The following is a 15,486-nucleotide window of genomic DNA, read 5'->3' as shown; positions in this document are numbered from 1 at the left end:
TATGTAAAGCAGGCTCATCACTCTTTTTCTTCTACACTAAACATCACCCATATCCTAGGTACAAGGCAATGGCTTCCAATTAAATATCAAACTGATTATCCGATCCTACTGCTCACCATGATCTGGCCCCACAGGTCTGATGACTTTATATGTCATCTTGTTTCCCTCTCTCCTCATGTTCTGGGCTTCCTGTTGACTCTCCTGTAGGCAGAGAGTCTTTACTGATCAACTAAACTCATTCCACTTTATATTAGGCCTCATTTCACTCTTTAAAAACAACTTAAAATTTACCTCTTCAAGCTTTTAGCACTATCTGATTTTACTTGTAAATGTCATCTTTTATTATGTTATTGCATTTACTGCTAACGTGAAGTCCATTTTATCTTCCTCATTTTTATCTGGCTCAGTGGTAAGTAAGTGCTGCTGTCTCATGGAAGTCATGTCCTGAGCCTGACTGCTCTGTGTATGTGGAGCTTGCATCCTTTCTCCATGTCTGCATGGTTCTTCCTTACACAACCTGAGGATGTGAAGTTCTACACTTAAGATTTAAATGGGCCCTGCTATGAACTGGTGCCAGTCCAGGCCTCACTCCTTCCTTGGGCCCAATTGATTTAAAGGGTTTGAGAATGTAGTGTTATGGTGCAATTAAATACAATGTTTTACACTTATTCTTAATGACAATTGCTTTCCCCACAAAAATGTTCCTTTTCCTTCCTAAATAGCAAGTTCTTGGTTCTTCTTGACAATAGTTATTTTTTTCCTATCATCAGCAGAGTTTGTGGTGCTCCCTATGACAATATCACTGTCTGACTGACGAGGCACAGAAATGTCACGTTCAAGAAAGGAAAGAAAAAGGAGTTTCAAATGAACAAGAAGAAAGGCCAAAGGCAGTGCAAAAACACACTAAAGTGGTCCTAGAGGTATGCAACATAATCAGTCTAATCAAAGGGACAGCGATGGTTAACTGTGACTGAATATCCTGAAGCATCAGTGTGAGGAGCTGCAGCCTACACTGGCAGCATCAAGTGCAAAGCAGGAAGGGATGCACACTTTCGCCTCCACTTAACCAAAGTGGGTACGAGAGTTGGCAGCAGGTCCATCGCATAACATTTAAGAGGGGCTCTAATCTTTTTGAAAGCTATGATCCTTTCCAGCAACAGAAGGTGAAGTGAGCAACCCATGTGGCATGTTATGTTTAGGGACTGGATTCGCTAACACAACCCTACAAAAACTCCCCATGTGTGCTGACTACTCCATTCACTAGACCTGCTACAAATGGATGATATCTCTCCCAAACTGTTAAATGAGCTTTCCAAGACCATTCAGACTGATCTCAGAACCACTGCTGCTTGGACGTTTCTTTATAAACTGTCTTAGGATAGTTCAGGTCCCATCACTCTGCTCATAGATGTATGAGCCATATGGACCTAATCATCCATCAGGTACCTTTTTTGTTTGACGTGCTGGGTAGTTTTCATCTAACCTTAGGATGACTGTAGTACTCTACATGACACAACTCTTCACAAGAAAAAAAGGATCTGTTTACCTGCCACTCTACTTGGAATTGAGACCAGGTTTCAAGGCCCAGTAGCTCTACAGCAGCAGAAAGTGTTTTAATTTAGGAACAGAAGATGAAGCAAGGTCAACAATAAAAGCAGAGGCCATTACCAAAATGACAAACCAAACTTTTATCATCAGAAATGCTAAACGAAAGACAAAAAAAATGTTCAAAAAAGCGGTAAGAAAAAAACTGTAACAAAAAACTGAGCACATAAGGTTAAGAGAATCCAAAAATGTATGCCTAAATGAGCCATAACTGTTTCCATTTATGTGATGGTCCTGAAGATGGACATGAAACGCCTTCCTGGGGATCTCTGGTTAGATAACTCGGCAATTGCCAAGGCAAAAATTTCCAAATGGTGCTGCCCATCAATATTCAAGATGCCATCACAGAAAGATTGTAAAACTTTACTGCTTCCTTAGGAAATGATATAGAACAAAATGCATGTAAAAATCAAATTCATTGGCTTCAGAAACTTTAGATTAGCTGCAAAGGTGCCCAAAAATATCTGCCCAGAAAAGCACCAAAAAATAAATACATGCCAACTTGATTGCTGTGAGACAAATGAGGACAGAGTGGCACATGCATGACATGTCCTCCCCTGACACTCCCCCCATCACAAAGACTTCGTTACTCCTGCTCAAGCATATATCTTGTCATAGATGGGTCATTTGCTTGCATGTTATATATCCAAGTAGCCCAGTAATTGAATAAGACATTTTTTGTTTGTCATAAAATAGCATTCAGAAAAGGGGGTACAGATTTTTGATAAGCTTAACAACAGTTAAAAAGTTATTAAGCTGCAAACATAAAAATCTCATTCTTGTTCAAAACACTTAAATATTAAAACAATTTCAGTCAACATAAACAACAATTGTTTCTAATTATTTCAAGTAAAAATTATGTCGATATCATGCTGTGTTCTCAAGATATTGAGGTTGAAAGGTGCAAAAGTGTAGCAAAAATGGCACTGTAAAATTGAACTGTATTTGAATGAAAATGTTAAATTTCTGTTTAGCCGTTATTCAAAATTTGACTATACCAGCTATTAATGCAAAGTTTTGTAGAAATAAGTGCTATTGTTTTCATGTGATGCTCGATCAGACAGGTACATTCAATTTTATATATACAGTGGGAACCTCGAGTCACGAACGTCTCAGACCACGTACAAATCGGGTTACGACCAAAAAGTTCGCCAAACTTTTGCATCTGTTCATGACCACACACTCAGGTGATGAACAAGCCAGTTTCCCTTCCGTTTCGTGGTCAGTCTCTCCCTGTGCATTCGCTGTGAACTCTTTGTGCTCTATTTCATTTCCCTTCAGGTATGATTTACACTTGTGTTCAGTCTCTCCCTGTACAGTATAGGGTGGTCCAGATCTAATTATGCAATTTTCATTATGCTATAACTTAAGTTTATTACATAGAAAATCACCCGAAAAATCCTGGATCATCGAGAAGTGTGCGAACTGACGACATGAAGAATCGTCTTCGCGCCGAACTGGAATCATCCCCGCATAAATCAAAGTCATCCAGACGATCTGGATCTGCATAATTAGATCTGGACTGCATCGTGGTATAGCGGGTACACAGCTCACGTCAAGAGGCCAGTTTTAAATAAATAATCGCCGCCCTACACCTGGATTTTTCAAATGTTCGTTTTTTTCTCTGTGCTTAAAATTCAATAAAAAAAAGTGTTTACAGCGAGCGGTTCGTAAGGCTATAGCGTGAACTCTTGCAATGTTAGTTTTTTCTGTTCAAGGTTTTCTCAGTGTTATTCAATGTTTTTACATTTAGTTTACTATTACACTGTGCATTCTATGGTATAATTAACTATTTTTGTGCTTAAAAATCTTTAAAAAAATATATATTTTCATACAGTTCGTACGGTCCAGAATGGATTAATTGTATTTACATACAATCCTATGGGGGGAATTACTTCGGGTCACGACCAAATCGGGTTGTGACCAGAGTTTTGGAACGAATTACGGTCGTGACCCAAGGTTCCACTGTATATACAGTAAGTATATGTGTGTATATAGGTAGTTAACAACATACAACCTATGCATCTTGCAACTTTTCAACTTACAATCACTACCAACTCTCAAGGGCAAACAACAGTTTTTGCCACCCCAGTTCAGTATGCCATGACTCATTCATCTCCATCTCAGTTTATTACCTGCAGTGGTTTCGGCTATGTTCAGTTACATTTATCTTACAATTACAGGAAAAAGGCAATTGATCTCAACAAAAAAAATGAAGGTGATCGAGCAGTATGAGGGAGGAAAGAAAACAAATGTGATCACATTTTTCCCATTGTAACCGGTATTCACCGCAGACACTGTACTGCTGCACACTGGCTTTGAATCTGTTTAACCACCAAAGCATCTGCATTGTGACACACGATGTGCCACTTTATGCGAAATGCCATGAAGGAGTAATGAAACCACAATGAACTTCCTTTATCTGTTAATGTTTATTATTAACAGGCTTAAATGTTAAAACTGAACACATATGAGGGTTCAAACTCTGCTGGTACAACATCTCCTCTCACAGTTTAACACAATGAACAATGGGAGAGGCTCACACTGATGATGAAACATGATACAGACAACGAGAGGATTTGTGAAACTGTTAAAGGTTTGGCACACATGCAAAAAACAGTAATAATGAAACAAAATAATAAATTAAAAAAGAATTTACAAAAAAATGATAGAAAATCTACACAATGTGCTAAGAATGATGATGTAAAAGGATATAAAACAAACAATATGACTTAAGGGACTTACTATACAGTATGAATACATATACTGGTCAATCTTACGTCCAGACTGACTTCTGACCAGTCTACCGGAACCGAACGTGATTGTAAGTTGATGACTACCTGTATGTGTGTGAGAGTATATTTCTCTATTATATTAAAAAAGTTTTTTGTCGTGTCCATGTTATTCAGCATTGAGCACTCCCCTCCACACCACTCATTACTCCAACTGCGCACATCCTCTCTCTGTACCACCCCATGACACTCTAAGTGCCAACTTGCCATTCGATGCAGTCGGTTATAATGGAAATGCAGAAAAGCAAATAATCTATGCAAGAACGTCAAATTTTACATTGCAACAGAAAAAGAGCGGTAAGAGCTGATAATGAATGTCAAAAAAACTAAAATGAACAAAAAAGAGCTGCATATAATAAAAACTAAGAACAAAGAGAATCATCCATCCATCGTTCAACCCACTGAATCCGAACACAGGGTCACGGGGGTCTGCTGGAGCCAATCCCAGCCAACACAGGGCAGGAACCAATCCCGGGCAGCATGCCAACCCACCGCAGGACACACACAAACACCAAGCACACACTAGGGCCAATTTAGAATCGCAAATCCACCGAACCTGCATGTCTTTGGACTGTGGGAGGAAACCGGAGCGCCCGGAGGAAACCCACGCAGACACGGGGAGAACATGCAAACTCCACGCAGGGAGGACCCGGGAAGCAAACCCAGGTCCCCAAGTCTCCCAACTGCGAGGCAGCAGCGCTACCCACTGCGCCACCGTGCCGCCAAGAGAATCATCCGATAAACGTAAAAGAGAAAAATATGCTGAACGATGTACAAACAGAAATTCAAAAAAGCAACATTTATAGAATGTAAGTTAGAGGATAAAGTAATTCATAATATTGTTTTTGATGAGGCGTTAATGTAATTTAATTTTACTTTTTTCACTCTTATGTTTTATAATTCTTTGGTATTTAAAATAGATAGTTGTAGTGAAATACTCAAGTAACTGATTTTCTGGCTATAATAACTAAGAACCAAACCCCACATAATCTTCTATATACCATCTCTTTAAATGCAATCACTTTCTCTAATGAAGGAGCGTCCCAATGCCCTTCGAGTGACTCAGCTGTGAGATAGTGGGTGCCCATCCCCGGGGGTTGGTGAGCAAAGCAAGCAGGAGGCGGAGCCCCCTATTATGTACACATATACAGTATAAGATAGATAGAATCTAAATAAACAAAGGGCTATTGCTTCCAAGCAATTTCAAAATGGCACACTGTTGACTTGTTGCTGCCATCTAGTTTGTAGCGCATTAAAATGCTATTATTTCAGCTGATAATGGCAATAGATACAGAAATAGACAAAAATAAATTCAGTTTTATTTAGTTATGGGGATGGGTGGTCTTTTGTCCTTGAAGCACCTGTAGATTCTGCTTTTTTTCTCCTGCTTAACTGGAATAAATTTATATTTTTCTGTCAACACAGACCATCTAACCTTGTCATTGGACTCACATTTAGAAACATAAAAAAGTTCTATATTAAAGGATGATACTTCACTTAATTATATTTCTATGTATGTAAGTGAGCATTATTTAATTATTATATACTGTTTATTCATTATCATTCTAATCTAATCTTAATTTGTTTCTTCTTTGTAACTATTTCTTCATCATGTTTAAAGCACTTTTGAGCTACATTCCTAGTATGAAAATGTGGAATAGAAATAAATGTTATTGTTGTAAAAAAATAAAATAAAAATAAAAATAATAATAATGCTAAAGCATACTGTTTACAGGCATCTGGTGTGTAATATGTGTAATGTTTTCTTCTCCTTTGTCAAATGGCCACAGTTCCAACAATTAATTAATGGACAGATAGTGCCGAGCTCCATTTACGTTAATCAGTTTCATGTCACTTTGTTTTCCTGTCTGTTTAAACAAACCTGTGTCTTTATGTGTACTCATTATGTAATTAGCCATTTGTACAGTTTGCACTCCTCCCTCTATATAAATTACACTGATTTTGAAAAAGCATTCCATAGCATCCACCATCCCTCCCTCTAGAACATTTGGATTCCCTGGAAAAATGATCAACAGCTATAAAGATATGTATGTGGACAACCAGTGCTATGAGCATCATAAGGGGCAGCAAAGCAAATAGTTCCACGTGAAGCTGGGAGTCAGACAGGACTATGCAATTTTGCCCATCATATTTCTTGTTGTGGTAAGACTGGGTGATGAAGAAAGCTGCTGAAAGCAGACCAAGAGGACTGGTGTGGGGTCTGACAGCCTGACTGAAAGACCTTCTTGCAAATGCCCAGACAGACATCCAACAAAAGGCAGACAGAGTGATTCAGACTGCAGGAAGTGTGGAACTTAAGAACAAAGAGATCAAGGGAAACACTAAACATGCAGTGAAGACAACAGTGCATGGAATGGAGCTAAAAGAAGTGAACTGGTTTGGCAGCCCAAGCCTTCAACAGAATCCTGAATGTCTGGAAGATCAGCATTAAGCTGAACATTTACAATGTATGCTCAGTCATCCTCTATGCAGCAGTAACCTGGAGAACTTACAAGGAAGGTACGAAGGATAGTGTCTCCAAAGAATCCTCAAAATCTGCTGGGAACAGCATTTCATCAACTAAGAGGTGAGCAGAAGAACAGCTATCAACAACATTATCAATGAAATGAGGCACAGAAGCTGGAGGTGGCAGACAACTGGACAAAAACAGACACCCATATGTTGGTTTGAGAAAGAGAGGAAGACCATTTGGCATACAGACGACTGTTGAGGATGAAATGAAAATGATGAGCAAGCCCTGGAATGAAATTAGCTAATTCTTTCCAGACGATGAGGGCTGGAGAAGAGCCATTAATGCATTATGATCCAGCAGGAGTGAAGAGGATTAATATATGAAATAAAGTTTGCTTTCATATCTACCTGTGAACTTGTCACAGCACTTTGAGAGGCTGCACTCAGTAAAGTACGCCATATAAAGATAAACAGAATTGAACTGAATTAATATCTTCAAATTAGTAACATTCAAGCCAGTGATATTATTTTTTTAACAGTACTCAGGATAACAAGGGTGTTATGATAATATAAAATTCATGCATTTATTTCTAGTACGATTGACTACTACAATACGGTGTTCACTGGATGTTCAAATTGAACCTAATACAGCCTCCAGTTAATTCAAAATGTTGCTGCAAGAATTATTACAAGAACGAGAAAATATGAACACATAACTCCAGTTCTTAAATCCTTACACTGGCTCCCGGTTAAGTTAAGGGCAGATTTCAAAATCCTCCTTTTAACATATAAAGCCTTAAATGGCTGAGGTCCGGCTTACTTGTCTGAACTTATCATGACTTACAAACCAGAGCGTGCATTAAGATCTCAAGATGCCGGTCTGCTTATGATTCCAAAGATTAATAAAATAACAGTGGGAGGTTGCGCTTTTAGTTACAGGGCCCCTAAACTGTGGAATGGTCTGCCTGCTACTATAAGAGATGCCCCTTCGGTCTCAGCTTTCAAATCCCGGCTGAAGACTCGCTACTTCAGTTTAGCACACCCAGACTGCATCTCTGTTGTTAGTCATTAGCACTAAAACATAAGTAACATGATAGTTCTAATTTGTTACTAACCCTCACCTATTCTGTTTCTCTTTTCGGTACTCAAATGTGGCACTTGCCAAGTTGTTTTGCCTGCCTAAGGTAAAGTCATCCCTGAGGGAGGATTGCAGGAATCATCGGGTAGAGGGGTCCTTTCATCAGATTGGCTGGCCCAGCGCTGTCTCAGCTGTGGAATGGCAAATTGGGGGAGGCAGCTGGATGGCTGAGGTCTCCAGGACTCTAAACAAATCCAAATCATAGTATGTGATATCATCTACTGTTAAATTCTGGTCCGTACTTGTAAAATTTTTATTTTTATACTGTATTGAGGATTTGTTCTGTTCTGTGTATTGTATTGTATTGACCCCCTTCTTTTTGACACCCACTACATGCCCAACCTACCTGGAAAGGGGTCTCTCTTTGAACTGCCTTTCCCAAGGTTTCTTCCATTTTTTTCCTCTCTAGGGTTTTTTTGGGAGTTTTTCCTTGTCTTCTTAGAGAGTCAAGGCTGGGGAGCTGTCATGAGGCAGGGCCTGTTAAAGCCCATTGCAGCACTTCTTGTGTGATTTTGGGCTATATAAAAATAAATTGTATTGTATTGTATTGTATAGAATAAATACAACAAAAATAGACACCCATAGGCAAAGTGGTGCCTCTGAGGCTAAGGATCTCTGCTGGTATCTGAAAGGTTGCCTGTTCAAATCCCGCTACTGCCAGAATGGATCCTACTCTGTTAAGCCCTTGAACAAGGCCCTTAACTTGAAAATTGCTCCAGGGGCGCCGTACAATGGCTGACCCTGCGTTCTGACCTGCAAAGGTCATGCGAAAAGACAATTTCCCCTCAAGGATTAATAAAGTGTACCAAATACCAAATATCCCCACAAACAAGCCTGATATAGTGGCAACACAGAAAATCAAAGAAATATACTGCATAATAGATATAATAAAATCAGCCAATGAAAATATAATGAAAAGGGAAGCTTAAAAAATGCTTCAGATATAAAGACATTTCAGATCAAAGCTCAAAGGATGTGGCATTTTCAAATGTAAATAGTGCCCATTATAACTGGAGCCACAGTGCTGTTCACAAGAACCTTTAGGAAAACCTAAGCTCCATTCCTAGCAGTGACAATAAAGGCGCTACACAAGAGCTTCAACATTCACAGAAGATCAATATAAAGCATTTGCTAAATCCCAGGAGATGGGTATGCTTCTGATTAGTGATATCAGTCACTCAGTGCATAATGTATGAAAAAACTGTAAGAAGAAATACTTTTATTATAAATAGTAATAATCTTGATACTTCTTCAACAACTAGTAGTAACAATTATAATCATAATACGGCTCTGCTTTCACTGCCACCTCGCTCAGCTTCCTGCCTTATGCACCACACTGCCAGTATCGGCGGTGACCTGAATTGGATTAAGCACATTTGTCTGTGTTATGTAATGATAACACAATTATATACAAAGCTCTGACAAGAAATATTACTGCTAGTGCTGCTGCTGCTGAGAAGAATACAAATAATAGCAGTTGGGGCAATATAGCCAACCAAAAGAGCTGGATGGGTTGAATGGCTTCTTCTTGTCAAACTTCCTATATTCTGTAATAATAATAAAGATGATAACGATGACATTGAAGTATCTGCCTCAGTTCTTCTCCAGATCATTCCATTTCTCCCCACATTTCAAACACATCACTGTCAGGGTAGCCTGGCAAGAGCAACTGCATGTAAGAAAGAGAGACAGGGAATGTGCGATGGGCTGGCACCCCATTCAGAGTTGGTCAATGTCTTGCCCCTGGCATTTCTTAGACAGACCCTAACATCTGATAGCCTTAAAATTGGAATGGGTACGCACAGAAAATAGAGGTATGAATGGATGATTAATATGTTATGTTGAGTTCTGTTATGTGATATCAAGTGGTATATCTGAAACAAAATACCAAGGCAGCGCTGAAGTTCACAAGACCATAAGGTAACAAGTGGAGCCCTCAGTCCATTAGCAGAAGACACTGCATACAATATAGCAGCATCTGGGCCTTCATCAAAATCAATTCAACCTTTTTGCCCCCACCTTTTTGTTAATATAACTGTGACCTTTCAGAGGTAAGCACTGATATAATGAATATGCACACCTAACCACTTCAATGTGCATCCATTCGTGTCTACCATCCTGATTTCCATTGTTTTTGGATAAAATTATCATGCTTTCCCAGAGTTAACCAAGCATTCCAGCCATATCAGCTTACAGACAGTGAAGTCACTAAACTATACATGGCAGGATCCCAGAGATTCTCCAAGGGGTTCTGGTTCAGTTTTGTTTTTTTCTTTTGTACAGCATTCTTCACTGTCATAAGTTCTCAGTTAAAATGCAAGTACAAACTTTACTAATTAAATAATGAGCACACAAAGTTGTTTAAAAGTAACTAACATAAATGGAGCCCAGCACTATGTCAGTTATTTAATTGTTGAACTCTCTTTTTTGTTTTTCCTGCCCTCTTGATTAATTTTTCAAATGTCCACCATATGTCTTCAATTCAAGAAATTCAGGACACATATGAGCAGCAATCCTTCTTTTATTTAGCGCTATTCGGTTGTGAGCAGCAGTCCAATGTGCTTTACAAGTTCAATGTGAATTCATCCCTTCCTCTCTTACACCCTGTGGCAGCTAAACTGATTTGTTTGGGGGTTCCTGGAATGTGACAGTCCAACACCTTAGCTGGAAGACCACACCTCAGACTTCGAGACATCGGCCTTTTACTCGCAGGACTGGACAGCCCAACTCTATGTGATCTCCATGGCACTTCTTACCACACTGGTCTGCACCAAAATCCTCCTGCACAAAATAAACTTTGTGTATTTTATAGATTTAGGTGAGCTGAATCCATTTCTGAAACTGAAATTTCTCTACCATAGACCATTTCCGTGAGATATTGGATTTAGTGTTTTGAGAAAAAAAAAAGTGTCAGGTTTGTGTGATAGCACAGTATGTTTCATGCTCAGAATACTAATTGAATTGAGTGGGGATTGAATCTTGTTTTGTTTTACTTTGTATTTTTGTTTTTCTCCTTCATAATCGTTCCAAACTACTAGGGTGTTTAACCGTGTTAGTCATTATGGATGTAATGAGAATTCAAGCAAAATGACACCTTTTATTGGCCAACTAAAAAGATTACAATATGCAAGATTCCGAGGCAACTCAGGCCCCTTCTTCAGGCAGATGTAATACAGAAATTGGAGTTCCCTGTGTTTATATACACATTAGGACAGATACAGCATTGGAAAACCTTTAAGTGAGACATCTTAGATATAAAAAATTAATATATTCTAGAAGGTTGTCTCTGAGTATGGTAGTAGCTCTATATGCTTGGGGTGGAAGCTACACTTCTCAGGTAGGTAAATCTGTCTGTCGGATTGTGAAAAACAGAAGTTACAAGAGTTTTATATTCCAGTTGAATGGCTGTGTCAAGGGAGCTGACTTTGTTTTTGAGTAATTAAGCTTCAGCTTTATGTTGGGGTGTAAAGGATTCTATTCATTATGAAAATGGAGGAGGTCCTTCTCACTGATAGTCCAGATTAGTCAAATGAGATGCCAAAACAACAGACACTCAAATAAGATACAGACCGTATAGTTATACCACACTGCCGGCTAGAACATCTCATAAAGGGATAATTTTCCTGCAGATCATCTAATGTGGTCTACCTAATTCTCTGTATGAAATGTCCCGACACTGCACTCTATGTGGGAGGAACTGGACAAACACTCTGCCAGAGAAAGAATTTACACAGGTTGCACATTAAAACCTGGCAGTAGGGATGTTCCTGTAGCAGCTCACTTCAACAGCCATGGACACTATGCGAAGGACTTTAAAGTCCCAGTGCTTATGGGCAACTTCAGAACACAGCAGGAGATAAAAGAATGGGAAGTGAAACTCATGCTAAAATATAACACGTTACAAGATGGTTTAAACAGAGACAAGAGTTTTATAACCAGATAGGAGGATTGTTTACATCTCTCGAACTGTCCCAGACAACCTGACTACAGACCCACATTGCATGGAAAAAAAAACCTCATCAAAAACTTCAAAAGACTTTGTTGGACAGTTACCTTATCAAAAGATCTTCACCATACATTGTTCTCCTCTCCTGCTAAATGAATGTTAGCCTTGAGAGGTCTATTCATGTTTTACATTTAAGATGTCTCACTTAAAGGTTTTCCAATGTTGTATCTGTCCAAATGTCTATATAAACACAAGGAACTCCAATTTCTGTATTACATGTTGCCTGAAGAAGGGGCCTAAGTTGCCTCGAAAGCTTGCATATTGTAATCTTTTAAGTCTTTGAGTAAAATGTGTCATTTTGCTTGACTTCTCACTACATTTCTTCCGAAATAAAATGTTGTATCTATTATGTTATTATTACGTATTTGATTGAGTGCCATGAATATTATTCAAAGTGTATTTTGATCTACAAATGGCAGTGTTCCTCAATTTTAATGTTAATTGAGGTGGGAATAACCCAAAATCAATTATTTGCTGAATGTTTCTTGCTCTCAATCAGTATTTTTTTTCTCTTTTTTTATTTCCTCAAACTACCCAAGAATTTATACTTAGAAGGTCAGAAAGGTTCCTTTTGATTGCCCAGAAGAGAGAAAGTTATTGTTTAAATGGTTTATACAGAAATATGCAAGATCAGGATGTCCATCCACCATCTTGACCGGATGGTTAAAGAATACACAGCCATTCTGTACTGAGAGAAAAAGAAAATGAGTATGTACCGCAATCTTTTTGGGAACAGAATTTTGGAAACCTACGAGGAACACCTTGAGGAGCTTCTCTATTCATACATGTCTATAAAAATCCAAGTCCTACACTCTCATTAGGGGTTTTTTCCCCCCAATAACATGCGAGCGATCTCTGATGAACAAGTGGAAAGGCTCCACCAGGATATCTCTCAAATTGTATGTAAAACAATTATATGTGTAATTTACAGGGTGCTTTATTTTAGTCCAAATAATTAATTTTATAAACATCATTCATTTTCTCGAAAAGTGTATTTTCATTTTAAACCTTCATCTCCCAAAAAAAATGTGACAGAGCAATTCCACATTTGGATTCAGCCCCTTTAAATCTATAAAGAAAACCTAAAATGTTGAACTGGAGTGAAATAAAATATTTGTTTTTGCTGACCCGTGCTTTTCGGGTCGGCTTTCTCGCCCATCTGCCTTGTCCGATTGCGTCGTCTAGGTGATGCATAGCATGCTCCCCTTACGGCCAAGACAGCTAATGCTGGCTTGTAAAAGGTTTGGGGGATGTAATCATTATGAGATATTGGTCCCACTGTCCCATGTATGAAGCTAATTCCTGGCCGAATCCTCTATATGATATATATATATTAGAATGACCCAATGGAGGTTGTGATATGTCTACTACATCCTCTTTGGGCACTCTAAGCAGATGCAGGTGTCTGTAAAGCAATGTCTGAACATTAAATATCAAAGCAATTGTCCGAACATACAAGAATAAAGAAATAACTAATAAGTGTTAGTCAAAATGTGCAGTACCCAAAGTTGCCCTAGTTGTCGATAAAAGATAATAATTCAACTAGGCTTAAATTATATAATTATAGGATTGGGTATGAAGTAAGGAGTAGGTGGCTATATGGTCTATCCGACGGAAACGATAAAGACCTTGCGTAGTAGTTGTGCCTTGAGTGCTAGAGGAGCAATGTCCCTGACTGGCACTCTTTTTGTCCATATACTGTATTACAACCTCAGTCTCGTGGACTGAGGCTGAGGAGGGATCTTAGAAGTCCCACATTCATGTGTGGAACATTCTAGGGACTTGTCCCTTTGTGGTAGTGCCCTTCTAAGCCAGTCCTTACAACTGTGGTCTCCGGGCAAGGTTCACAGAGGAATTTGTGAGGCCCCACCAGCAATACGTGTGGGACGCTGTGTTCATCAGGAGGTTTATTAAATTTACCCAATGTTGACAACCATGGGTTGCAGGCAGAATCGACTCTGTCCAGCGGTCGACAACGTTGCTCATCGGTTCGGGTTCTTCTGGTATTCATTTCAGGCCACTTCTCTGTCCATCTTTTTGATAATTTATAAGAAGATTTTGAGTCTGCTTTTCTTTCTGTTACTTTTATATACATAGAAATTTATCATACATAGAACTGTAATGACTTGTACAATAGTTTTCAAATAGAGGGACTGATGGCCATTAGGCTCCCTCTCTCGAGATTGGTGTGATATTTTATTAAGTCATTACTTTGCATAGTATATTATAGATATGATACAATTGTAATTGAATAAAGTTACATAAAATATCGATAAGGGATTATTTAAAATCCAGATTGTATTCTATGGCATCTTATCAAAAGATGCGACAGAGCAATTCCACATTTGGATTCAGCCCCCTTAAATCTACAAAGAAACCCTAAAATATTGAACTGGAGTGAAATAAAATATGTGTTTTTGCTGACCCATGCTTTTTTACATACACTGATCTGCACAACAGTTTCCAGAAGTGCTTCAGTGTTATTACAAGATCAAACCAGCTGACTTTTAGATTTTCAAAGAACGGTTACTCACAAGTCAAAGACAAGGTAATGGAATCCTTCCTCTGAAATACTGTCATGAAGTCGCACTAAAAAAAAACAGAAAAAAGGTGTCAGAGTCAAGGAAACAGGCAATGGAATCTTCAAGTTTCAGATATTTCATTTTAAAGCAGATGACTTAATATCAATGAAAGCAGGCTGGATTATAAAAGGCTGGCTCTACTCAGAAGATGGAGCATACAAAACCAACAAAGATTTCTTTGTCCTCAAAATTGTATGTAAGGGTAGGCACCATTTAAAAATGAAGAGGAGGCTGGACTGTTGAGTGGCTGGGAATCAGATAGCTGATAACCATAGAAGTCAGCTTATGTGAAGGAAGAACAGGACCAAACTAAGCTGCTAAACCATAAAGCATGAAGCCAAAAATTGAACTGAGAAGACCATTAAAGTTAAACTCATATCTGGATGTAGATGAATCAGAACAAGTAAGTCAAACCACAGTCTGCTGCTGTTTCCAGATGTTTTTCCTTACTTACACCTCTCATTTAATACTTCCCTTTAAAAATCTACAAGACTGTGAGGAGCATCATTAAGAACAAAAACGAAGAACTCCCATCCATCTAATGGACTTCCATTCTTATTACAGCATCACCGAGTCAGATCCCATCCCAGCAGCAACCTGGGCAGGAAGCACTCAAGCACACACCCATACTCGCTCAGTCATTAATACCAGAGAAATTCAGAGTTACAAACTGACTTCAAAGCGCATGGTCTGTCTGTAATCCTCCTCATCTACATCACCACCCACCACTGGGTATTAAGAGTCTTGAGCGAATTGAGTGAAACAATACAGGCAATTACAGTGTAGGACAGACGCTGGTTAGACCTCATTAAACCAACTGAAAAGAACGTAATAAGGAAGATAACAACATCAGAGCTGCTGCTAAAGGTCAGGTGTCACGTGGAAGGGAAA

At 38.8% G+C, this 15,486-nt stretch overlaps 1 protein-coding gene across 42 annotated transcripts in view; it reads right to left on the bottom strand.

The window, feature by feature from the left end:
- LOC114648726 (calcium/calmodulin-dependent protein kinase type II subunit beta) overlaps nucleotides 1-15,486 on the bottom strand; it is a 412,239-nt gene that overhangs the window by 225,975 nt on the left and 170,778 nt on the right. For all 42 annotated transcript variants that reach the window (XM_051936344.1, XM_051936324.1, XM_051936339.1 and 39 more), the window contains exon 4: nucleotides 14,548-14,602. In XM_051936344.1, coding sequence (XP_051792304.1) covers nucleotides 14,548-14,602 — 55 coding nt within the window. The remainder of the gene's footprint in view (nucleotides 1-14,547; nucleotides 14,603-15,486) is intronic.

Source organism: Erpetoichthys calabaricus, chromosome 1 (genome assembly GCF_900747795.2).
Source record: "Erpetoichthys calabaricus chromosome 1, fErpCal1.3, whole genome shotgun sequence".
Taxonomy (NCBI): domain Eukaryota; kingdom Metazoa; phylum Chordata; class Cladistia; order Polypteriformes; family Polypteridae; genus Erpetoichthys; species Erpetoichthys calabaricus.
This window is presented reverse-complemented; position numbering and strand designations above follow the sequence as displayed.